Source organism: Hemiscyllium ocellatum, chromosome 6 (assembly GCF_020745735.1).
Source record: "Hemiscyllium ocellatum isolate sHemOce1 chromosome 6, sHemOce1.pat.X.cur, whole genome shotgun sequence".
In the NCBI taxonomy this organism is placed as follows: domain Eukaryota; kingdom Metazoa; phylum Chordata; class Chondrichthyes; order Orectolobiformes; family Hemiscylliidae; genus Hemiscyllium; species Hemiscyllium ocellatum.
The window spans coordinates 68,357,333-68,381,959 of NC_083406.1; the positions used below are offsets into that span (position 1 = coordinate 68,357,333).

General features: G+C 41.3%; 1 protein-coding gene across 1 annotated transcript in view; it reads right to left on the minus strand.

Annotated features, from left to right (window-relative positions):
• LOC132816433 (TBC1 domain family member 8) overlaps nucleotides 1–21,006 on the minus strand; it is a 112,617-nt gene extending 91,611 nt beyond the window's left edge. The window contains exon 1 of the mRNA XM_060826009.1: nucleotides 20,730–21,006. Coding sequence (XP_060681992.1) covers nucleotides 20,730–20,856 — 127 coding nt within the window. The 5' untranslated portion in view covers nucleotides 20,857–21,006. The remainder of the gene's footprint in view (nucleotides 1–20,729) is intronic.
• Nucleotides 21,007–24,627: the final 3,621 nt, after the last annotated feature.

Sequence of the window (24,627 nt, forward strand, 5' to 3'; positions counted from 1 at the left end):
GCTCGTCTCCTTACAGAAAGGATATAGTAGCACTCCATGGTGTGCTTGACACTGTAAATAACTCAATGCAGAGCAGCAATGCAAGGAGGGTCTTATCTGTTCCTCTCTGTCAAGCTTGGAATTAAAATCTTCCACCTCTCTTTAGAGCAGAGCGATGCTTAGAATTTCACATCTGGTTTCCACAGCACAAATCGTAGGGAAGAACTGAACAGGAATCATCCTGTTGTGGCATTTGGCTGTCACTGTTTCTGTTGTCCATAAGCATGTATTTTCTTCAGAAAAGCTCAAATTAGTAAAATCTAAATATTAGTAAAAAGCAGAGCTGATAGTGGAAATGCCAAGTGAGATTCAGAGCTCATGTAGGACTTCTGTACAGCCAAAGTACATTGACTGTGCTGTACAGCCAAAGTACAGTTGAAGCTTAGCTGTTATTGTACAATGTAGGAAACACAGCAGTTGATTTGTGCACAGGCATGTCAGATTACAACATGGCAACACCCAGTCCATCTATTTCTGTAGAGTTCATGGAGAGATAAGTACTGATCAGGACATTGGGGAACTCATCAGCTCACCCATGGATGAGATTAATGTTTTTCTATTTCAGAGAGTAGACAGATTAACAACTCCTCTGGGAGACAGCACCTCACAGTTCAAGTAGTGCAATGGAATCATTAGCCGTGCTTTAGTGTTCAAATGCCTAAAGTGTGCCTTAAAATCCATGACTGTTTCAGAAGTGTGAGCTGTTTCTAAGTCAAGCAACATAGTGGCACAGTGGTTAGCACTGCTGCCTCTCAGCACCAAAGACCCGGGTTCAATTCCTACCTCAAGCAACTGACTGTGTGGAGTTTGCACATTCTCCCCGTGTCTGTGTGGGTTTCCTCCAGGTGCTCTGGTTTCCAGTCCAAAAATGTGCAGGTTAGGTGAATTGACCATGCTAAATTGCCCGTAGTGTTAGGTGAAGGGGTAATTGTAGGGGAATGGGTCTGGGTGGGTTGCGCTTTGGCGGGTGGGTGTGGACTTGTTGGGCTGAAGGGCCACACTGTAAGTAATCTGATCTAGGAAAACAGTAAAGGTTTGCTTTCGCGTCAGATTTTAAATTGAAATCTGGCTGATCAGAGTCCGTGAGCTGATTCTCAGAATCCAAGCACTGAATATAGAATTTTATCATTTTACATAAGAGTGCAGTATAGATTGATAGACTCAAAATATCTAAGGGAATTAATCACTTAGTGCAGGAGAATGGAACTTTCTCCATTTGATGTACATTTACAGTTGATTCTGCTATAATGCACATTTCGTTAATGCAAATTCACTGTAACACGATTGACAATTTGGTAACACTATTTCTAAAACGTGAACTTTTAAAACATGTGTTGGCTGTAATGAGATTATATCACCAATATTTTAAGTGCTGTTTCTGAAGCGTGAATTTTCAATAATGTGGAGTTGCAGAAAAACACAACCAGAAGAACTACCTGTATTAAAAAAATGCCTCTGAGCATAATATCTTCTGTTGCAAATTCTCAACACAGCACTACCTTTCTTCAGCTGCTTTAAATAACCTTCCTTTCATCATTAAGACCCAAGATGGGATGTTCACTGAAGGTTGCGAAACGTTCAGCATCATTCATGACTCTTTGGACACTGAACCAGTCCTAATTTGTCTCAGTTTCTCTTCCCTGCTATTGGCTTCATTTGCCAATGGCTTTTCAAAAAGTGTTCTCCCACATTATCAACTCTAGCTACAGGAAACATCTTTTCTCTATTACATCTTTCTTGCACTGGAGATGCAATGTTGGAGAAAGTATTGAGGACATTCCTTTTTATTAACTCATGGATGTGAGTGTCACTGGCTGGCCAGGATTTATTTCTCACCCCTACTTGGCCTTGATAAGCTGGAAGTCAGTTGAACTTTTTTAACCACTGCAGACCACATAATGTTGGTAGACCTGCAATGCCATTAGAAAGGGAGTTCCAGGATTTTGACCCAGTGACACTAAACATATACTGACATATTTGCAAGAAAAGATAAATGTTGAGTGGCTTAGAGAGGAACTTTCAGCTAGTGGTATTCCCATATATCTGTTGCCCTTGATCTACTAAATGCAAGTGTTGTGTTTAGTGGCATAGTGGCTCACTGCTGCCTCACAGCGCCAGGGACCCGGGGTCGATTCCAGTCTCAGACGACTGTCTGTGTGGAGTTTGCACATTCTCCCCCTATCTGCCTGGGTTTCCTCCAGATGCTCCAGTTTCCTCCCACAGTCTAAATGCATGCAGGTTAGGTGAATTGGCTATGCTACATTGCTCATAGCGTTCAGGAATGTGTAGGTTAGGTGCATTAGTCAGGGGGAAATGTAGAATAATAAAGTTGGGGAACAGTTATGGTGGGTTATTCTTCAGCCGTTTGGTCAGATGGCTTGCTCCCACACTAGGGGTTCTATGATTCTAAGGTCCTCTCAAAGGAGATTTGGTGAATTTCAGCAGTACATCTTGGAGATAGTAAATACTGCTGAGTGTTGATGGTGGATGGAGTGACTGCTTGAGGATGTGATGCCAATCAAGCAACGGATGATGTCAAATTTCTTGAGTGGTTTTGGAGCAACACTCATCCAGGTAACTGGTGAGCATTCCATCACACTCCTGACTTGTGCATTGTAGATGGTTGACAGATTCTGCGGATTGTAGGCCTCTATCCTGCTCTTGTAGGGACAGTATTTGTAGTGACATGGCAAGTTCAGTCTAGTTTCTGGTTCATGGTCACCCCAAGGATGTTGATGGGTGGGGGAATTCAGCAATGTTAATAACAATGAATGTCAAGAGGTAATTTTCAGATTCCCACTTGTTGAAATTGGTCATTACCTGATATTTGTCTGGCACAAAATGTTGCTTGACACTTATCAGCCCAAGCCTAAATATTTTCCAGGTCTTAGTGCATTTGGACATGGATTGCTTCATTATTTGAGGAATCTCAAATGGTGCTGAGCATCGTCGATGATTATTGCACATCGTCACTGGTGACTTTATGACAGAGGGAAGGCCATTAACAAAGCATCCCCCTGACAATGTGGAACATTGCCCCCCTAGCATACAGCAGAACATACATTTCTGCAGCCACTAACTTTCTTCCCTAATCCCAGGATCAAGGAAGTCACTGAGCAACTACGGGACGTTCTAAAGGGAAAGGCAGAACAAGCAGAAGTCGTGGTCCATTTCAGTACCAAAGACATCAGCAAAAAAAAAAGATATGGGATCCTGCAAGCACAAAATAAGAAGTTAAGAAAGAAATTCAAAAGGTAGGACCTCAAAAGGTTGTAATCTCAGGATTACTTCCACAGCCACATTGTGGGGAGATCAGGAATGGGAAAATAAACCAAATGAATGCGTGGCTGGAGAGATTTAGATTCTTTGAGGCAATGAGACTGATTCGGAGGAAGATGGCAGCATCCGAAGTACAGGGGGGGAAAAGAAAATCGACGTTTCATCTAGATACTTTTGCCCGAAACGTCGATTTTTCCTGCTCCTCGGATGCTGCCTGACCTGCTGTGCTTTTCCAGCACCACTCTAATCTTGACTGTGATCCCCAGCATCTGCAGTACCCACTTCCGTCAGAGGAAGATGGCCGTTGTACAAGCTGGATAGCTTGCACCTCAGCATGAATGGGACTAATGTCCTCAAAAGCAGTGTTTGCTTGTACAGTGGGGGAGTAGCAGGGGAACAGGAACTTGAAAGGAGAGATAAGGTTGAGGAAACAATGATGGAAATGAAAGGTGGAAGGCAAAAGGTGAAAGGCAGAGGAAACAGTGTCTAGCAGCAAATGGCACCAGCATTGCACTTTTTTTTCTGCAACATTAAAATGACAAGTCTGAAAAGGTACCACATTTGAATGCATGAAACATTGACAATAGTGAAGACATATTTGCTGCACAAGTAGTTGTAAACAGATAAGATATGATTGTGAGATCATAGGCACAGCTGAAATTTGACCAAGGCTGAGAACTAAACGTCTAAGGGTATTCAAACTTTAGGAAGGACAGGCAATAGATAGTTTTCTAGAAGCTAAAAGTTCTTAAAGGATATGGGGAGAAAATGACATTGAGATAGAGAACCATCCATTATCATGTTGATTAGATTAGATACCCTACAGCCCAACAAGTCCACACCGACCCTCTGAAAAGTAAACCACCCAGACCCATTCCCCATATTTCCCCTTGACTAATGCACCTAACACTATGGGCAATTTAGCATTGCCAATTCACCTAACCTGCACATCTTTGGACAGTGGGAGAAAACCAGAGCACCCAGTGAATACCCACGCAGACACAGAGAGAATGTGCAAACTCCACACAGTCAGTCGCCTGAGGCAGTAATCGAACCCAGCTCCCTGGTGCTGTGAGGCAGTAGTGTTCACCACTGAGCCACCATGCCGCTAAACACTTGAATGGTAGAGGAGTGTCATCAAGCCAAAAGTCCTTCTCCTGCTCCTATTTTCTATGTTTCTATCACCGGATGTAGCTACCTTAGTGCAGTAACAGAGAACCAGTCTGATGGCAATTGGGTACGTTTTACTGCAATTGTTACTGCCAGGTAAGTAGGAGAAATTGGCTCCCCTCTTTTGAGCAAACCTCCTTGTCATTCACAACTAGTATTTTTATTTCTTTTAGCAAGCAGTCAAATTACACATCAAATAAAAAGATACAGTTAACTAATTCAAAATTAAGAAGTCAACTGGCTTTTTCTTGCCAGTTATAGCTTTATTGAGCCGGGTCACAACTTGTCAAAATGCAGGAATGTTGAAATTACAAGATAGAGCTCCTTAGTGCACATAGTCAGGATGTTTGACAAGAGTACTGCTATAGTTGACACTTTACTCCAAAATGGGCTTTTATCAAATGCCCTTTTGAAAATCCACATGCACCATGTTTTAACTTTAATAAACTGAACAAAAAATTCAAGTTAGTTAAACCGATCAGCCTTTAACAAATCCATGCAAGCTTTTGTTAACTGAATTATATTTGTCCGAGTGACACAATTTTGCTCCAAACGTTGGTAGTAAAGGCTTTCATACTACAGAGGTCAAATTAAGTTGACTGGTTTCTAGTTAACAGATTTACCCTTGCACTACTTTTGAAAAGGGATGTAATACTTGCAATTCTCCAATGCTTTGGCACCTCTCTTACATCCAAAGATGATTAAAAGATTGTCATCAGTGCGCCTCCAGTTTATACACTTCCTTCCTTCAGCATCTTTGGTTTTGGCGATGTGAAGTCCAGCGGCTTTTTGCTCAACATCAATTTTAACTTATCCAGTACCTAAACTGCCCCCTTTCCCTGTAACTTGGCAGCATCACCTTCCTTGTTAAAGACAGCTCATTTAATATCTTTGACTGCCTCCATGCATCCATGCCTACAAAATGAAATTTGGACTCTCATTTCAGTTGCTAGGCTCTTCTCAAATTTTCTGATTTGCTTTATCGCATCCTACAAAAGTTTCTATATTTAGCTCAATTCTCACTTGTATTATAAACCTGACATTGGTCACACTCAAAATTTATATAAAAAAAAAGAAAATAGCTGGTCCTCTCTTTTGCCACCTTGGGAGCTCAGATTTGCTTTTTCGTGGAAATGTCCTTCATCTGTACTGGACCAGTGTCCTATTCTTCTGTTACAGTTTAACCTGAATCTTGAATTTCAACATACCTAAGCCCAATTTGTTCTTATCCCATGCATGTTGGGACTCCTCCAATTGTATTTTTCATCGTCTTTAGATAAGCTAAGCTTTACTTTATGGTCACTGTTCTTTAAAACAGTTCCCCGACTGCCACTCAATTCACTTCACCCACCTCATCCCCCAGACCCAGATCCAGCAATGCTCCTTCCTCACTGGGCTGCAAACATACAACCAAGAAAACTTCCCTGAACGTTTTAGAATTCTTGCCCTTCTCTGCTCTTTACACTACTACTGTCCATATTAAGACAAATAAAGGTCCCCATCCTTATTCAGAATCAAAGGGCAGCAGGAATTGATGTTTGTGAGCATGGAGAGCACTGCAATAAACGTTTTGTATCATCATGCTGCTCTTTTGCAGAAGTGTTGCCTGTTATCAGAAATCAATTATAAAACTAACTGAACTCTGTGCATGCAGTTGAGTCAGTTAATGAACACTACAGTGTTCAAAGTCCCAGACTGCTTTTAATAGTCATCTGGAGATCGAGTGCAAAACCAATAATCTCCCATCCATTCCGGGAAGGTTGGCAACTTTAGGTGGACGTGTAATATAAATGTCTTCTGTACACAATCTGAAAGGAACCATAGCAGAGCAATTCTAGACCAAGCAAATGGTGTATTTTAAAGTGTCAGTCAGTACTTCTGTCAAAAGTAGATTCCAAGTCGAAACAAATATGCGGTACAATGCTATGGGTTCATTAGATAGGCCCATGAATGCTAAATCTTTCTGATTTGTGTGGTTGAGACACTGCTGCTATCTCTAAATAGTGAGGAGCTCTCTAACGGACAGATGCCAAATGGACACATTTGGGTCTTGATGATGAACCTCCCAATGTAGATCTTTGAACACTCCTTTCATAAAGTAATATTTTTGCCCTGAACCTAAAGGCAAGAACAAGTTGGAGCATGGCATTATAATGGGCAATGTGGCACCAAACTTCAGCTAAGGAAATCATAAGATCATTGTCTTACAGTGGGAGCTGATGCAGAACCTTCCAAAGGAGGCAAGTAAGCCATTTCCAATGGTTAACAAGTGCAGTAACTGAATTTTATACCACTTAGAAAGGTGACCAGTGAAATTAATTGTGGAGTACTTTAAAGTACGACTAATATGGTAGTATTTTCCACAGGTGCTGCCAGAACTCGAAGAAAAATTATAACAGGTCTTTATAAGAGGGATCTGGCACGATGCCCCAAAGAAAGGCAGAAAATATGGGGAAAAGAATAGTTCCATGGCTTGTGACAACACCGTTCAAATACTTTTTGGCTCAAGTTAAAGGCTGATATAACACGCTGCCTTATTAATACACTTGGGTACTCAGACGTGCAGAAAAGACTATACCATTGAATGTAAATTTATGGGCCTCCACAGAGTCATGGCTCATTTTTCCATGGATCACAATCTGCTTCTGGAATCATGATCTTCCCTGATGGCAGCCGAAACTGAAATGAACCTGGTTCATTCAGTCTGAAGTGAAAATTAAATATAGCTTCACAATTGTACAAACTGGCATAGAATTAGAGGTTACCATTAATTACCCTGATTTTAAAAAAAGTCGCATGTCACTTTGTGAAATAAGCAGCACTATAGGTCAAATCACTTACAGGGGTACTCATTACTTTAATAAAAGCAACACTCCCAAGTTTATCACATTTATAGCTGATCAATGTGTGCTTCCAGAAGGCATTCAATAAGTTCAATACCTTAATAAGATTCATTGGCCAAAATGAAAATACTGTACGTAGTACAGGGTGTATCAGAGCATGGGTAGAGAGGTGACAGTCCGGAAGGATGGATAATTAATTAAAGAATCAAACTAGAAAGGAAGATTTGCAGGTGATACAGAGTTTGAAAACACAAAGTGCGTATTTGAAAATTACAGAGAAATATAGCAGGTAGACAATTAACACAAGATCAAGGTCAAGATTAGAGTGCTGCTGGAAAAACACAGCATGTCAGGCAGCATCCGAAGAGCAGGAAAATCGACTTTTCAGGCAGGCGCCCAGCCATTTAATCTAACTGTTCAAGCGTCAGTCAGCAAAGCATCCACAAAGCAGTCTGCAGTATAACTCTGCACATCACAAGTCTGAAATTTCCAGTCAAATACCACACATGGCAGAACGCTCAGTGTTGCTAGTAAAGGACCCAGGCCAATACACTGGATCTTGAATGGTCAAGAGTAGACCTGTCATAAAGACACCAGGGGTTTTGAAGACTTTGTATTCATCAACAAATTTACATGCACAACTCCTCTCACATAAGCAGCATCATAGGACAAAATTTAACATTGAATCACACAGAGATAATAGAGCAGATGGACAACGTTTTGTCAAAATAGGTGGACTTTAAGGAATATAATTTTTTGACAAAATAAAAGGCTTGGTGGGAGGAATTTCAGTACATAAGGTCTTGGCAGCTGAAGACACAACAACCAAAGGAGAACCAAAGATGATCAGGGACATTCTAAAGCCCAGAGTTAAAGAAACACATATCCTCAGAACACTGCAGGGCTGGAATTGTAGAGATTAGATCAAAAGATGAGTCTAGAGGGATTCAAAAACAAGGATGTGAATTGTAAACCCGAGTGTAGATTGAACAGGAGCCAGTGCAGGTCAGTGGGTGCAGAGGTCATTGATGAATGGAACTTGGTTCAAGGCAGGAATGGGCAACACAACTTTGGGCGATCTCAAGTTACAGACACTAGAACATATAATACCAAGCAGGAATCAAAGCATGGATGAGGAGATTGACACCAGCTAAACTGAGGCAGGGACAGGAGTCAGGCTATGTTACAAAGGAGAAAACAGGTGGTTTTAGTAACGCTGTGGGTGTGTGGTCAAAAGCTTGTCTTAGGGTCAAATATGACACCAAGATTACAAAGTGTCTGGTTCAACCTCACCACCAGGGAAAGATTTTGCAAAACAGTAAGGCTTTGAAACCTGGAACTAAAAGCTGGAAAGTAGATCAGTGGCAAAATAGACTCATGTGACTGAATTGCCAATCCTTGTTCCTCTACTGCAATGGTAAACAGCTAAATCAGATCATGCTGACTACCAGATTTCTTCATAAAGCAAAACAGCATTATTACAATGATCATCTGTTAAGGGCAATATTTGCTAAGAAGCTGTCTTTTTTTCTGCCTCATTCTCTCCCCAATCTCCTGACCCACCCAGCCAGTCCCCAATCTAGACCACTGACCTAAACGGGAAACCAAAATTGTAACTATAACATAATTTATTTCTTGGATAACACTCCACATCCTTATTTGCATAAACTGCAGAACAAAATGGTAACCACGAATATCAAATTAAACAAATCATTAAAACTCAGCTAAAGCTGAAACACTGCTTAAAGAAGACAAAATTACATGCACATGCTTCAAATTGATTCAGAACACTTTTTTAGGGGCAGTATTCAAACTGTGATTTCAAGTCTTCATTACCTACAGTGCACTGTTATAACCATCTGTTTTCTCAGATGGTTGCAATGATCGCAGGGCACTACTGCAAACTGCAAGAGAATAATCCATGTTATCCAGATCATTTTGTCTCTCAAATCAGCATCATTTCAAGGTATCTAATCTTAACATCACTGCTTGTGGGAACTTGCACAGCAGTAAGTGGTGGCCATCTTTGTGAGAACAGCCTTTCTAAATTAGTATTTTTTGATGCACTGAATGTTTTACCATGTCTTTAGTCCATGAACTTGAAACAGTGTCCCAATTAACTTTTGGTGCCTACAGCACTAAAATCTGAGTAACTTATTCTAACTACAAATTATAAACTTCTGACAACTGCTGAGTGTCGGACCAAGTTAGAACTGACTGGCGATTTGTACCTTTCCTGCATGCCATAAATATAATCAATGCAGAGTTTTTTTGTTGTGATCACTGTAAAAAGGGATATGCTCATGAACAAGTAAGCAGTTGTAGAATGTGACCAGCAGCCATTGCACAGTTAACTTGCAGCATCTAATGAGGGGGTTGCAGGTGTGCTTATTTATAACAATAGTTATCAAACCTTTACGGTGAATCTATCTGCTAGGCAATCCTGCTACATATCTTCAAACAAACAGGACCTACGTTTAGTTTACTGGTACTGATGTGAGACTAGTAAATTTGTGTTATGCAAACATAGAACTACAAACACGGAACCACAATATCTCCCTCTGACAAAAGACTGTGTTTTATGAAGGGAAGTGAAAACATTAAAAAGGGAGTTTGGAATGGGAATGAAGTTTTCAGGAAGCTTTTGTATACTGTGAAATAGGTGGCAGGCATCTGTGTTAGAGTCACACAGCGCGGAAACAAGACCATCTGTCCAATAAGTCCATGCCGACTATAATCCCAAACTAAACTAGCCCCAACTGCCAGTGCTTGGCCCATATCCCTTCAAACATTTCTTATTCATGTATTTATCCAAATGTCTTGTAAATGTTGTAACTGTAGGAGAGAACTGGAGGAGCACAGTGGAGCTGAAATACTGATGGTACAACAGAAAACAATGAACAGAATTCAAAAAATTTACAAATTTAGGTGACTATTAAAAATATATTAAAACACCTCCCAGAGATAACTAGATTTAGATATAGCTTTCCAGAAACTTCTCAGATGTCATCATCAATCACTCAACACTCCTGGGTCAGAATACTAACTATTGTATTATAATTTGCAAGAAACAGACAATTGTCTCCAAGAAAAAAAAACCTTTTACACAAGTTACACCCATCCTACAAGATGATATGAAAGGGGAAAACATTCTATTGGCAGGTAGGTGGTGAGCTTAGGGAATTTTTAAAAATAAAACCACTCACAATTTGTCCATAACAATAATGATTCTGAAGTCAGAACTAATCAAAGTACTAGAGAAATTTCTTGAAGACAATATGAAGATCACTTTGACACAAAACTGTATGAAATTTGCGTGGCTAATTATGTCTGACTAATCAAGTTGAATTTCTATAATTATCTTTTCATGCTTTCAGTTGTGAAATTAAGTTCAATACAAAATTAGATATGATTCTGTGACATAGGTTTTGAGGTTGATTGAGAGATAAGAGACAAGAAACATTTTAGGGTGTGTGTTATTAGTTGTTTTTGTCCTTGAGACATTATACTGGGGCACTGCTTATGAATGACCTGAATGAAGAAACAAAGAGAGCTTTATATCTAAACTTTCAGATGACAGGAAGCACAAGTTACATACAGGAGAGAGAAATTACATAAGGGGATAGGCTATGTGAGCAGTCAAAAAATGTGCAAGATGCAGTTCAACAAGGGCAAATGCGAGGTTATCATAGAAAGACCCAATTGTAATATCTTAACAGCAAGAGACTAGTCAGTTAAGGAGTTTGGGAGTTCACAGAAACAAACCACTAAAAGTACTGCACAGGGAGAATAAATAAATCAGAAAAGCTCAGGCAATGTTGCTATTTATCCTCTAGAGGGTTTGAAATACAAAAATGAGGAAGGAAATGTAACTGCAAAGTCTTAGTCAGACCAAGTGAGTGTCTTGTGTTCAGCCACTGGCTTTTTTAAATTAAAAAGTCAACTGCTGGGTTTAAAATTTAAACAAAGCTTGGCAGGCAACCAGACACCATTAACCATGGCAACGCCTCTCCCTATCAGAGTCTGCTTGCCAACCACTCTCCTCTCATTCAGTATACACATTGTTTTCCCTTTATTTTGGTTTTTATTATTTTTGCCTGATAAGTACAAGATGAAAAACACTGAGAAAAATATGTCCTTTTTCAAGTAATTCTTAAGTTCCGTACTACCAAATAACATCTTCCATTATTCTTTGAAATCTACTTAATGTAAGTAGGTTACTTTTAAAGATGACCATATAGGGTCTTTGAATGTGGTGCTGGAAAAATGCAGCAGGCCAGGCAGCATCTGAGGAGCAGAAGAGCTTATGCTCGAAGTGTCGATTCTCCTGCTCTTCTGATGCTGCCTGACCCACTATACTTTTCTAGCACCACTAATCTCCAGCATCTGCAGTCCTCACTGCGCCCCCCTCCACCACCACCACACCATCCCGCATAGGGTCTTTACAGATGTCATATTTTGGCATTTTATCGACATATATTAATGGACACATTGTGTAATTCTAAGAAGTGTCACTTCTAAACCCAGCAGTTAACGGAGTAGTGGTAACACACTGCAGATCAGATTCACCAAGGAGCACATAGCAAACAAAAAAGGCAGCCTTTGTTTAGACAAAAGTTTGAGATCACAGGTCCTTGCTGATCAAAAGAAAGTGACAAGCAAAAATCATCATTCACAATGCAAGGTTGAAAAAGCTAATACCATCTAACATTACTATGCACACTTCCTGTACTTTCAACAACCAGAATTAACAAGAAAAAGCAGTCAAACACTCCCTAGACTATATCAAACAGTTAATGTGGATTATAGATAGACCGTACAAACTTCTTAGCAAACTCTCCACAGTGACTGTGAGTCACGAAAACTCATGAACATTTTGTCTTCCTTACGAGAGATTCCACAACTTTGCTCTAAGATTTGGCCTTGAAATGCCCTCAAAAGCTGGACAGTTGCAATGACTGAACACATCTTGGTATGTTCATTTCTTCCAAGATTGCATTCCAAAGAATTCGGAGACTGAACTCCTGCATCAACACACGGCCTAGTTCCAGCTCATTCACAGACACCTAGATTCACTCAGGTGACAGAATCCTGGGGCTCAGCAACACGCCAAGATTTCTTAGTTGCACCAAGCAAAAATTGCTTGTGAGTTTCCTCGACTCATTCCCAATCTCAGCTGCACTGAATGCTCAATGGCGTCCAAGTACCTCTATTTCTCCTGCCCTAACTCTGAAGTCTGCCAACAACATTCTCTCAGTTTTAAAAGATATAACTAACTTCTCCCAGCAAACATATTGAAAACAGAAAACCTTTTGAAACTTCTTTCAGCTCCTGACAATATAGCCTGCTCCAAGCTGTCCTTAACTTGACCTTTAGTAGAGTGGCTTTTATTTGTCATTCCTATCATATGCAACTGAGACAGTAAAAAAAAGACAGCTTTCCTCCCAGACCAAGGTGCTACATGGACAGCACAAACTACATGATCATACAAAGGGCAGCATAAAGTGGATAGGAAGTGCAAAACACGCAAATAACAGTGTAATAAAATAATGATAATTAATAGACATTGTTCTAGCAGCAATTGAAGATGTGCAAAGAATTTCAAATGGAAAAGAGTCCAATCATACAGTGTTTAGGAGCCTGATGGCTTGGGGGAAAAAACTTGCACAGTCTGGCCATGAGAGACTGAACACTCCGGTATCTTCTGCCAGATAGCAGGAGGGAGGAGAGTTTGAGTGAGGGGTCTTCCACAATGCTCTTAGTCTTTCGGATGAAGCATGTGGTGTAAATGTCTGTAATGAAGGGAAGAGAGACCCCAATGATCTTCTCAGCTGTCTTCACTATCTGTTGGGGGGTCTTATGCAAATCCCAAACCAGGCAATGATGCAGCAGCTCAGGGTACTCTCAATGAACCCTCTGTAAAATGTAGTGAGGATGGGGGGGGGGGCCGGTGTGTGTGTGTGTGTGTGTGTGTGTGTGTGTGTGTGTGTGAGGGGGTTGGGAAGTGGGCTTTTCTCAGCCTCCGCAGAAAGTAGGTACGCTGCCGGGATTTCCTGGCTATGGAGTTGGGGTTGAGGAACCAGGTGAGATTCTCTGCCAGGTGGACACCAAGAAATTTGGTACTTTCATGATCTCTACAGGGGAACCGTCAATGTTCAGTGGAGAGTGGTCACTCTGTGCCCTCCTGAAGTCAACAACTGTCTCTTTTGTTTTGTCCATGTTTGGAGACAGATTGTTGACTCTGCACCAGTCCATTAGCCGCTGCACCTCCTTTCTGTAAGCTGACTCATCGTTCCTGCTGATGAGATCCACTGCAGTCGTGCCATCAGTGAACTTCATTATGTGATTCGACCTGTGCATCGTTGCACAGTCACGTATCAGCAGGGTGAACAGCAGTGGACTTAGCACACAGCCCTGGGGGACCCCTGTGCTCAGTGTGATGATGCTGTTCTCAATCCGGACTGACTGAGGTCTCCCGATCAGGAAGTCCAGGATCCAGTTACAAAGGGAGGTATTTAGGCTCAGCAGACTCAGCTTTCCAATCAGGTGCAGAGGAATGAGAGTGTTAAATGCAGAACTGAAATCTATAAGCAGTAATCTGACGTAGGTGTCCTTCTTCTCCAGGTGGGTGAGGGCCAGATGGAGGGTGGTGGAAATTGCATCATCTCTGTTGAGCAGTTGGGATGATACACGAACTGCAGGGTGTCCAGTGAGGGGGGGGGAGAGCAGGTCTTAATATGCCTCATCATGAGCGTCTCGAAACACTTCATGATGATGGGTGTTAGCGCAACGGAGCGGTAGTTGCTGAGACAGAACGCTAAAGAGTTCTTCTGCATGCAGACGATAGTAGCAGCCTTGAAACATGTTGGAACTATGGCGCAGCTCAGGGAGATGTTGATGTTTATGTTAAGTCTCCCTCATCTTTGATCTAATGAAATAAATGAAGTTTTCAATGAGGTTTACAGTCATGGAGTTCACTGAAAGCTCTTAAGGTAATATAGCTCTGGTCTCAAAAATACCATCTCTTCTAATATGATTCCATTACGCAAACATGAGGAACCTCAAAGCAAAATAATCCAAACTAGTTAAATGCATTAGTTTAGTTAATTTCCTACAACTAAAATAAAATTATTAAAACACATGAAATAGATGTTCACAACAATCTACATATAGATTTTACGACACTATTCAGTACTGTGCTTGGAAAAGAACAGTAGAGTACAAAGTTAGGATTGCAGGACAAAACAAGCTCCTAAACTCATGAGAAGACACCAAATGTAACAATCAGAAGCAATTCTTGCCACAAGAATCTTTCACTCTCTAAAAATACATTTATTTTAAAAGGTCAATATATAATTAGAGGAGAAATTCTATGTTCCAAGCAACCCCCTTCACAAAACATCCAACATTTTGGTAATTATTGATGGTTTGACTGTCACAACATTTTCCTTAAAAGCAATGTGAACAATTCATACTAGTTAATACGTTAATATACCATGGTGGAAACAATGACAGATTCAGGGCAGTTTTGTCTTTGGAAATCCGCTCAAATTCTCCCAGATGAAACTATCAACAAAACATATTGGCAGACAGGGCAAGGTGCAGATCAGCTCACACCAGGGAGATGCCAGAGACACAACCAGGTAAATGTATTCCTACAAATGGTGTAAATCAACATAAGCAGGAAGTTTTGTTTTTTAAAAGTTTCAAATGTCAAAAAAAAGCTCTCCTTCACTTAGTTGCAAACAATAAACATCTAGTTGCAAACAATAAACAATAAACATAAACAGTACGTTAACAGGCCAATGAGGAGAGAGACCATTCTAGACTTAGTGCTCAGAAACTAGCCAGGGCAGGTATCAGATCTTGTGGTGGGAGAGCATTTTGGTGATAGTGACCACAACTGCCTCACATTCTACATAGCTATGGAGAAGGAGAGGATTAGGCAAAATGGGAGGATATTTAATTGGGGAAGAGGAAACTATGATGCGATTAGACATGAGTTAGGAAGCATGGATTGGGAGCAATTGTTCCATGGTAAAGGCACTATAGACATGTGGAGACTGTTTAAGGAACAGTTGTAGCAAGTGATGAATAAATATGTCCCTCTGAGACAGGCAAGAAGGGGCAAGATAAAGGAATCTTGGATGACGAGAGTGGTGGAGCTTCTCGTCAAAAGGAAAAAGGTAGCTTACTTAAGGTGGAGGAAGCTAGGGTCAAGTTAAGCTCTACAGGATTACAGGCAGGCAAGGAAGGAGCTTAAAATGGTCTGAGGAGAGCCAGGAGGGGGCACGAGAAAGGCTTGGCAGAACGGATTAGGGAGAACACAAAGGCATTTTACCCTTATGCGAGCAATAAGAGAATGGTCAGAGAAAGAGTAGGGCCGATCAGGAACAGCAGAGGGAATTTGTGTGTGGAGTCTGAGAAGGTAGGGGAAGCCCTAAATGAGCTTTTTGCTTCTGTCTTTACGAAAGAAACAAACTTTGTAGTGAATGAAACCTTTGAAGAGCAGGTGTGCATGTTGAAATGGATAGAGATAGAGGAAGCGGATGTGCTGAAAATTTTGTCAAACATTAAGATTGACAAGTCACCAGGTCTGGACCAGATTTGTCCTCAGCTGCTTTGGGAAATGAAAAATGAAATTGCTTCGCCATTTGCGAAGATTTTTTCATCCTCGCTTTCCATTGGAGTAGTGCCTGAGGACTGAAGAAAGGCAAATGTAATTCCTCTCTACAAGAAAGGAAATAGGGAAATCTCCAGCAATTACAGACCAGTAAGTCTCATGTCTGTCATCTGCAAGGTGTTAGAAAGGATTCTGAGGGATAGGATTTATGACCATCTGGAAGAGCATGGCTTGATTAAATGCAGTCAACACGGCTTTGTGAGGGGCAGGTCATGCCTCACAAACCTTATCGAGTTCTTTGAGGATGTGACTAGAAAAGTTGATGAGGGTCGAGCTGTGGATATGGTGTATATGTACTTCAGCGGGCATTTGATAAGGTTCCCCATGGTAGGCTCATTCAGAAGGTCAGGAGGAATGGGATTCAGGGGAACATAGCTGTCTGGATACAGAATTGGCTGGCCAACAGAAGACAGCGAGTGGTAGTAGAAGGAAAATATTCTGCCTGGAAGTCTGTGGTGAGTGGTGTTCCACAGGGCTCTGTCTTTGGGCCCCTACTCTTTGTAATCTTTATTAATGACTTGGATGAGGGGATTGAAGGATGGGTCAGCAAGTTTGCAGATGACACAAAGGTTGGAGGTGTCGTTGACAGTATAGAGGGCTGTTGTAGGCTGCAGCGGGACATTGACAGGATGCAGAGATGGGCTGAGAGGTGGCAGATGGAGTTCAACCTGGATAAATGCGAGGTCATGCATTTTGGAAGTCGAATTTGAAAGCTGAGTACAGGATTAAGGACAGGATTCTTGGCAGTGTGGAGGAACAGAGGTATCTTGGGGTGCAGGTACATAGATCCCTTAAAATGGCCACCCAAGTGGACAGGGTTGTTAAGAAAGCATATGGTGTTTTGGCTTTCATTAACAGGGGGATTGAGTTGAAGAGTCGTGAGATCTTGTTGCAGCTCTATAAAACTTTGGTTAGACCGCATTTGGAATACTGCGTCCAGTTCTAGTCGCCCTATTATAAGAAAGATGTCGATGCTTTGGAGAGGGTTCAGAGGAGGTTTACCAGGATGCTGCCTGGACTGGAGGGCTTATCTTATGAGGAGAGGTTGACTGAGCTCAGACTTTTTTCATTGGAGAAAAGGAGGAGAAGAGGGGACCTAATTGAGGTATACAAGATAATGAGAGGCATTGATAGAGTCGATAGCCAGAGACTATTTCCCAGGGCAGAAATGACTAACACAAGGGGGCATAGTTTTAAGCTGGTTGGAGGAAAGTGTACAGGGGATGTCAGAGGCAGGTTCTTTCAACAGAGAGTTGTGAGAGCATGGAATGCGTTGCCAGCAGCAGTTGTGGAGGCAGGGTCATTGGGGACATTTAAGAGACTCCTGGACATGCATATGGTCACAGAAATTTGAGGGTGCATACATGAGGATCAGTGGTCAGCACAACATCGTGGGCTGAAGGGCCTGTTCTGTGCTGTACTGTTCTATGTTCTATGTTCTATTATCTAGATAAGCAAAAAAGCTGGATGAATCTTCCTGATATGTTTGCATATCATGGCAGAGATGTTAGGAAGTCTATCACAAGATTTAATTTAGCTGCAGATACATTGAGTTAACTCAAAGAAACAACCTTATAACAAAGGCATGTAGCTCAACAGTTATGCTTCAAAACAAATATTTTACCATTCTATAAACAGATCAGATCACCTTGCAAACAGGAGACAGGGATCAACAAAGGAAAGAATGAAAAATCATTAAATCTAAAAGAATCTCAAATTATTGCAAACTGAAATAAGTGTATTTGTGAAACTGGAGATGGAACCTAGTTCTACAGTACAAACAAAGTTAAGGCACATGATAATTTGCTGGCTTTGTGTTGATATTACCTTTTTGTTTCTACAAGTAAATTTGACTAAACATGTGTGCAGTGTTCTAATGGAATAGTTATCACAAATCATGGTTAACAGTTAACCTTGAGAAATAGTAATGCATGCCAGAAGGGCACAACTTTCAGTGCATATTAAACAAAATTAGTCCAAATACGAACACAGGGAGGACATTAGTAAGCTCCAAATGCAAAGTATCCCATTCCATTCTAATTTAGTTGGGGGGGGGGGGGGGGGGGGGGGGGGGGGTTGGTAGAGGCAAAGCCAATGTGACATACAACTGTATATATTCAGTTTATTTTCCAGAAACAGGCCACATTAAAAAGAAACTTTCACTTTCAAATGTGAGGGAAATGAGAAACTTACACCAAGGCAGAGTTGGAGGAATAGAAAGGCTACGGTTGTATCATGATGGAAATCAGAGATTTTGTACAAAAATGAGAACTTTGACACCAAAGATTGCTGGATTAGGAACCAGTGAGCACAGCGGTGATGACTGAACAGGACTCCTTGTGAGTTAGGATACGGGCAACATACATGACCTCAAGTTATTGAGGGTGGAATCTGAGAGAGAGAGAGAGAGAGAAGAATAGCAGTCTGGAGGTAAGAAAAGGCAGGATAAAGGTTTCACTGATGAACTGAAGCAGGAACTGAGGGGAGCAATAATATGTAGGTGGTAGTCAGTCTTTGCAACATTTTGGGGGTGCTGGGCAGAGGTGGATATCAGATAGGGAACTTTGATCAAGGACAAATAAGATGCTAAAGTTGGAAATATTCTGGTTCAGCCTGACACAACAGCCAGGAAGGCAGAGTTGAATCTGTGGAGTTTTTCTTGGTGCTCCTAATGTCTGATTGGAGGAAGTTTCAGTTTAACCAAGCTACCAGACAAGTAGTTTGACAACAGGCAGTGGCACAGTTGGAAAGCCCAGTACAGCCAAAGGTCAGTGTACTCCATCAAATTGGCAGCTGGATTTTCAGATAAATAGCAGAAATAGTTGAGAAATAAGAGTGGACATTAACAGATCAAAAGGATTACAAAACTAATAGTACAAGGGTGAGAAGAGGCCAATACAGAATACTATCTTCTCCAACTGAAAAAGGCAAGAATTACTCTTGCAAATGTGTTGCTGGTCAAAGCACAGCAGGCCAGGCAGCATCTCAGGAATAGAGATGCTGCCTGGCCTGCTGTGCTTTGACCAGCAACACATTTGCAGCTGTGATCTCCAGCATCTGCAGACCCCAGTTTTTTACTCGAAGAATTACTCTTGGCAAGGGAAGTCACACATAGCTGGAAAGAGAGGAGAAGCAGTGCAGGACAACACTGTAATCCCACATCAAAGACTGCTGACAGAAGGATGAGAAGACATGGTTTTAATACTTACAGGAACAAAGGACATTGACCAAGGCCAGTTCAGTCCTATAGTGGGGTATATAGCCAATTAGGGACATATTCCATTGCAGAGTTATGGGAAAGGATGTGAGAAGTGACACCAGATTCACCAGCATTATTGAGAAGAGGGTCATAACTTCAAAAGGTGGACAAGTAGGAGACTGGAAAAACATAGCAAGCCAGGCAGCATCAGGAGGTGGAGAGGTCAATGTTTCAGGTGTAACTCTTCTTCAGGACTCTTCTTCAGCTTGCTGTGCTTTTCTAGCCTCCTGCTTGTCTACCTTGGATTCCAGCATCTGCGTTTTTTTTTGTCTCATAACTTCAAAGGGCAGGATTAATCTCCTTCCAAATGAAGACCAACCACTGGGGACATATGACAATCTCAAGAAACAAGCACTTCAACTTCTTTTGGTGGGTGGGGGGTGTGTGGAAGTTTTTATCAAGGTGCAAGATTCTTCTTACATGCATATCCACTCTATCCCTTTGATACACAACAGAACCGGCCATTCAATCAATAAGATCCCAAATATCATTTTGTTATTATACTACCAAACAATAGCTATTCCTCATAATCCAAAATTCAATTCCATCAATACATGTCCGTCCACTCAATTCAATATGTAAATCATGTCCAAACACTAAAAATAGTAATATATTTAATTTGCAAAATTAGGTAAGTCTATAAAACACAAAATTTCTAAATCCATTACAGTTGTTCACACCTTGAATTAGTACATTAATCACTGTAGCCCACATCTTAGAGTAATCCAGCAACCCTTCCAACAGACAATGCAATAGAATCAATTCTTTCAGTTCACATCCCAATGGTATTTAATTTTCAAATCAGATACAATTTCAGGAGCCCTCCAGGCAACTGAAGGAAGACAGGACTGGACACATTCTGGGAACCACACCAAACAGAAATAAGGCACTGTGCAGCTGTCCACCAATAAGCAAAAGTACATCTTTGTATAGGATTTACAATGCAGGTTAGCAACAGAAGTCTGTGAAAGGGTGCCAAATCACTATCATGTTTCAGGGGTAAATGCCTGTATTAAAACCCTGGCTGCTATTACCCAAGTATAATGTAAGCCAGCACTGCACAGGATAGCATAGGCAGAACTGCGAGCTGGCAGGTGAGTTGTGGCCATGGGTTACATTTAGGTCAGTGTTGGGAGTTCAGTAAGTAGGTGGTCCTCCCCACACACCAACGCGAACAGTAAATACAGCTCTATAGACAAGGGAACAACGTTGGAAAAAAAACCAAATAATAAACGACCCGAGGAAGTACTTCAACAAAACAAAATTAATAATTAGCCTAGATAAGCCACTGGTAAAAGTTCAACAAGCGCATAATTGTTACCAAACAAAGCACAATGGGAGTCACTGCCAGCCAAGTCTGATACCAATACCATCTGCCTCAAGACATTAACCCAGACATGGACAGAAACGCCAGCTTCAGAAGAGGATTTGTTCTCCCAATTCCCCAGCCTCTCACCAGACAGTTTCCCACCGCTGTCTCCTTGTCTCCTTCTGCGCTGCAAGATGAAGTAGGCATTAGATTTCTCCGTCACCCAGAGCTTCAGAGCATTTTTCAGCAGCACCTCTTCAGGCTTGAGCCACATAATGAAAAGCTCACGCCAACATTAGAAATTGATATCTGCAGATTTCTTCCCTTCACCCCGCTCGTCCTCAGCTAAACGCTGCCCTCTGCGATGGGCTGTTGTGGCAGCAAACGCTGTTTCTCTCCACCTGTACCGAGCCTCACTGTACACCTTCCCGGGACTCGCACGCACTCTATGATCATATTTCACCTCCAATTTCCGGATTTCACTCGGTTTTGAGTCTTCCGGTTCTAATGGAGGAAGTCCCACCCCAAATTTGCGACCATGCAGAGCTTCGGGGTGCTTATTTTCTGTCTTCGGTGAATTCGTAATGTACTCCGACGAAAGGCATGAAATTCATTGCTGTAAACATGTGAATTCACACGGGGTAAACAGCGCCGGGTTCTAAAGGTTACATTTGATGCTACAGTTCCAATAGGTCTTGCCCATAGAAGGAAACGAAATTAAATAGAATGCATTGTATTTTCTGGTTGTATCATAGAAACATTCCTTTGAACCTTGTCATGTTGAGTTATGCCTGTGGTTTTAAGTTTTCATCGTAAACCGCTGTTCCATACTCACGAGAAACTCGTCATCAATTCTGATGTTCGATACCAAACCAATAATGTACAAAATAAATAGTTAATGTTTTCTGAACTGCTGAAACATAACATTCAAACAATTGTTATTCTATGATAGTGTGTTCCAAGAATAATTGTGGAGAGCCGTCATAATTGAAGCTTCACCAATAAGGTTTCGTTTGATTCAGTTGGTAGCACATTGGGCTATGTATCAGAAGGCGTCCATTCAAACACCAGTACATGGTCCAGCAGGAGGTCTTGTGGCACAGTTGGTAGATTCGCAACGAAATGCTCTGGATTTGAGTCTCAGCCCAGAATTAGAAGACCCAAGGTTGTGTAACAACCATCAAATCTTTCACACCTGCAGGCAGGCAGTATAAGAGAGATTCCTCCTGAGTCCAGAATGGTGGAGCCTCTAACATCACTATCCATGATTCCTGACTACAGACTGCATTAAAAAGATCTGTGATATTACAGTAACGTGAATGCCCCAGTGAACGTAACCCATCACCACTTAAGACATTCATAAATAGTACTTCTTAAGTGATGTTTAACCAAGCTCCATCTGCTGGTTCAAGTGGATGTTGAAGATTCTACAAAAGAAACAATCTCTACAAAATATTGGAAGCTAAAATTGAGATGCATGAAATGAAAACAGCCATAAACAGTGTGGAATGCAGGAGAAGAGAGTGCCTATATTATCTATAAAAGGTAATTTTTTTTTAGATTAGATTATTTACAGTGTGGAAACAGGCCCTTCAGCCCAACAAGTCCACACCGACCCGCCGAAGCGCAACCCACCCATACCCCTACATTTACCCCTTACCTAACACTACGGGCAATTTAGCATGGCCAATTCACCTGACCCGCACATCTTTGGACTGTGGGAGGAAACCGGAGCACCCAGATGAAACCCACGCAGACACGGGGAGAACGTGCAAACTCCACACAGTCAGTCGCCTGAGTCGGGAATTGAACCCGGGTCTCAGGCGCTGTGAGGCAGCAGTGCTAACCACTGTGCCACCATGCCGCCCACTAGAGAATAGTTTTATGTCCTTAAGTAATTTGGTGCACATCAGATATGGTCAAGGTTGCTAAGCAGTGAAAATAAACACACAATGTCTAAAATAATGTTAATGTTATTTTTGCCACCTCTTAATACTTGTTTTGATTATTCCTGCTGGCATTTTGAGGTAACCATGCATTTTGTCTTCCAATCCTTAATCACATCAATGGAATTCCATTCGAACCTTCTATGTTGGAATATAACCAACAAAGGGATGTCAGGCAATTTAAGAAATTGCAAACGAAGAACTCTGTGCTCACCCACCCTACTTTCTCTGCCACAAATACGGATAGAACTGCAAATGTCTACAATTAAAGCAGTCAGAAGCTCTCATGCCTATAAAGTAGGAGTTTTGTGTCCCATTGCACCAATGAGATATAAAATACATGTCTACAGCAGACACTTCAAGATGCTGGACCAGTACCACCAATGCTCCCTGCACAAGATCCAGCAAATCTGCTGGGAAGAAAGATGCACCAGCACGAACATCCTCAACCAGGTCAACGTCCCCAGTGTCGACGCACTAGCCACCCTTGTGGACATGCCATCCACATGACCGACACAAGACTCCCCAAGCAGATGCTCTACTGCCAGTTTTGAAATGGCAGGTGAGCCCCAGGTGGACAGAAGAAGTGTTTCAGTGATACCCGCAAGGCCTCACTTGCGGAGTCTGGTATTCCCACAGCCACTTGGGAATCACTGACCCAAGACCAGTCAAAGTGGAGGAGGAGCATCTGGGAAGTCATCATGCACCTTGAGACTTGCCGTCAGGAAAAAGTAGAAGGTGAAAAAATGAAAGGTGTGCACTGCAATACCAACATTCCATCCAACCCTTCCCACATCCACTTTCTGCTCCAAGTGTAACAGAAAAAAAGAAAATTAAGTAAGCATTTGACAATGCATTAAGTGCATATAGTGTAGGTTTATTGAAGGGAAATCATGTTTGATGAATTTTATATATTTTTGAAGAAGCAGGCAATTGAAGGAATAAAGCGAATGCAGTGTATATTGATTTTTAGAATGCATTCAATTAAGTCTTGGAAAGATCATGGACCTAAAATGTTATTTATCTTCTTTCCACAAATACTACCAGACATGCTTTTATTATTTCCAACACTTTATGTTTTTAATTTAGACTTGCAGCATACGCAGTGTTTTGCTTCCATTAACTTTTATTCTGATGGAGGAAGTGATGTACCCAGGGTGACAACTGAGCTCACTGTTACTCCCGGTATATAAGATGGACTTGGTGTAGATTTGCTAACAACATAGATGTATAAGAAAAGCATTGAAAAACTGAAGTACATAAATAGGCTAGCAGACCTCAAGGTAACTGTCAGCTGTAATGTAATGTGCAGTAGTGTGAATTAATGGCAATTTGTTTTGGAGAAATATGGAGTAGAAGCATTTATTCAATATTCATATTCCCTGGCAAAATCTGAGTGCAAAGCAATACTTATATTTGCCTTGTTATTTTAAAAGATGTAACATGCCATGAACTGCAGAGTTCTATTTACGTGTGTCTATTCTAAGTTCATTTCCTCTTCTACAGAACCGTAGAGGTGAGGATAGGGAAGAAGTGGCTGGGGAACAATGGAAGAGGAAGATTATAATGAAGAGGAGGAAGGAAAATATTATTAACAATAAAAACAAAATGTTTTTATTTCAGATTTCCAGCAATCTCCATTCAACTAATTCTGCAGCAACAATCTGTGTAATCACACCCTGGAGTCAAGCTTGAGGCAGCCCTTCTTCCGGACTTCCAGACACATAGACTGTCTCCTATGCGTTGGCACTATAAATGCTTCTGGGTTTGGTGAGAAATGTTATATCTAGCATTTTGCTCATCAATTACCAATCTGAACCTGAACTCAGCATGTACCAAGGCTGAATTTGAACATGAGAATGCTGTTTCTAGATATAGCAGCAAATCTGGCTCAGTTCCAAAATGGCATCGGAAAATGTTTATAAGTGATAGAGCCAGTCAGCTCACGTAGTCACATGAGAGTGGCTGCCATTGTAGAATCTTCCCAAGCTTCAGCAATCACAACAAGAAACCACCTTAATTCCAAATGGCCTTTGTACCAAATGTGCAGCCAATCATGTCTTATGTCACTAGTCCTGAGGTAGCATCTTGAAGAAATG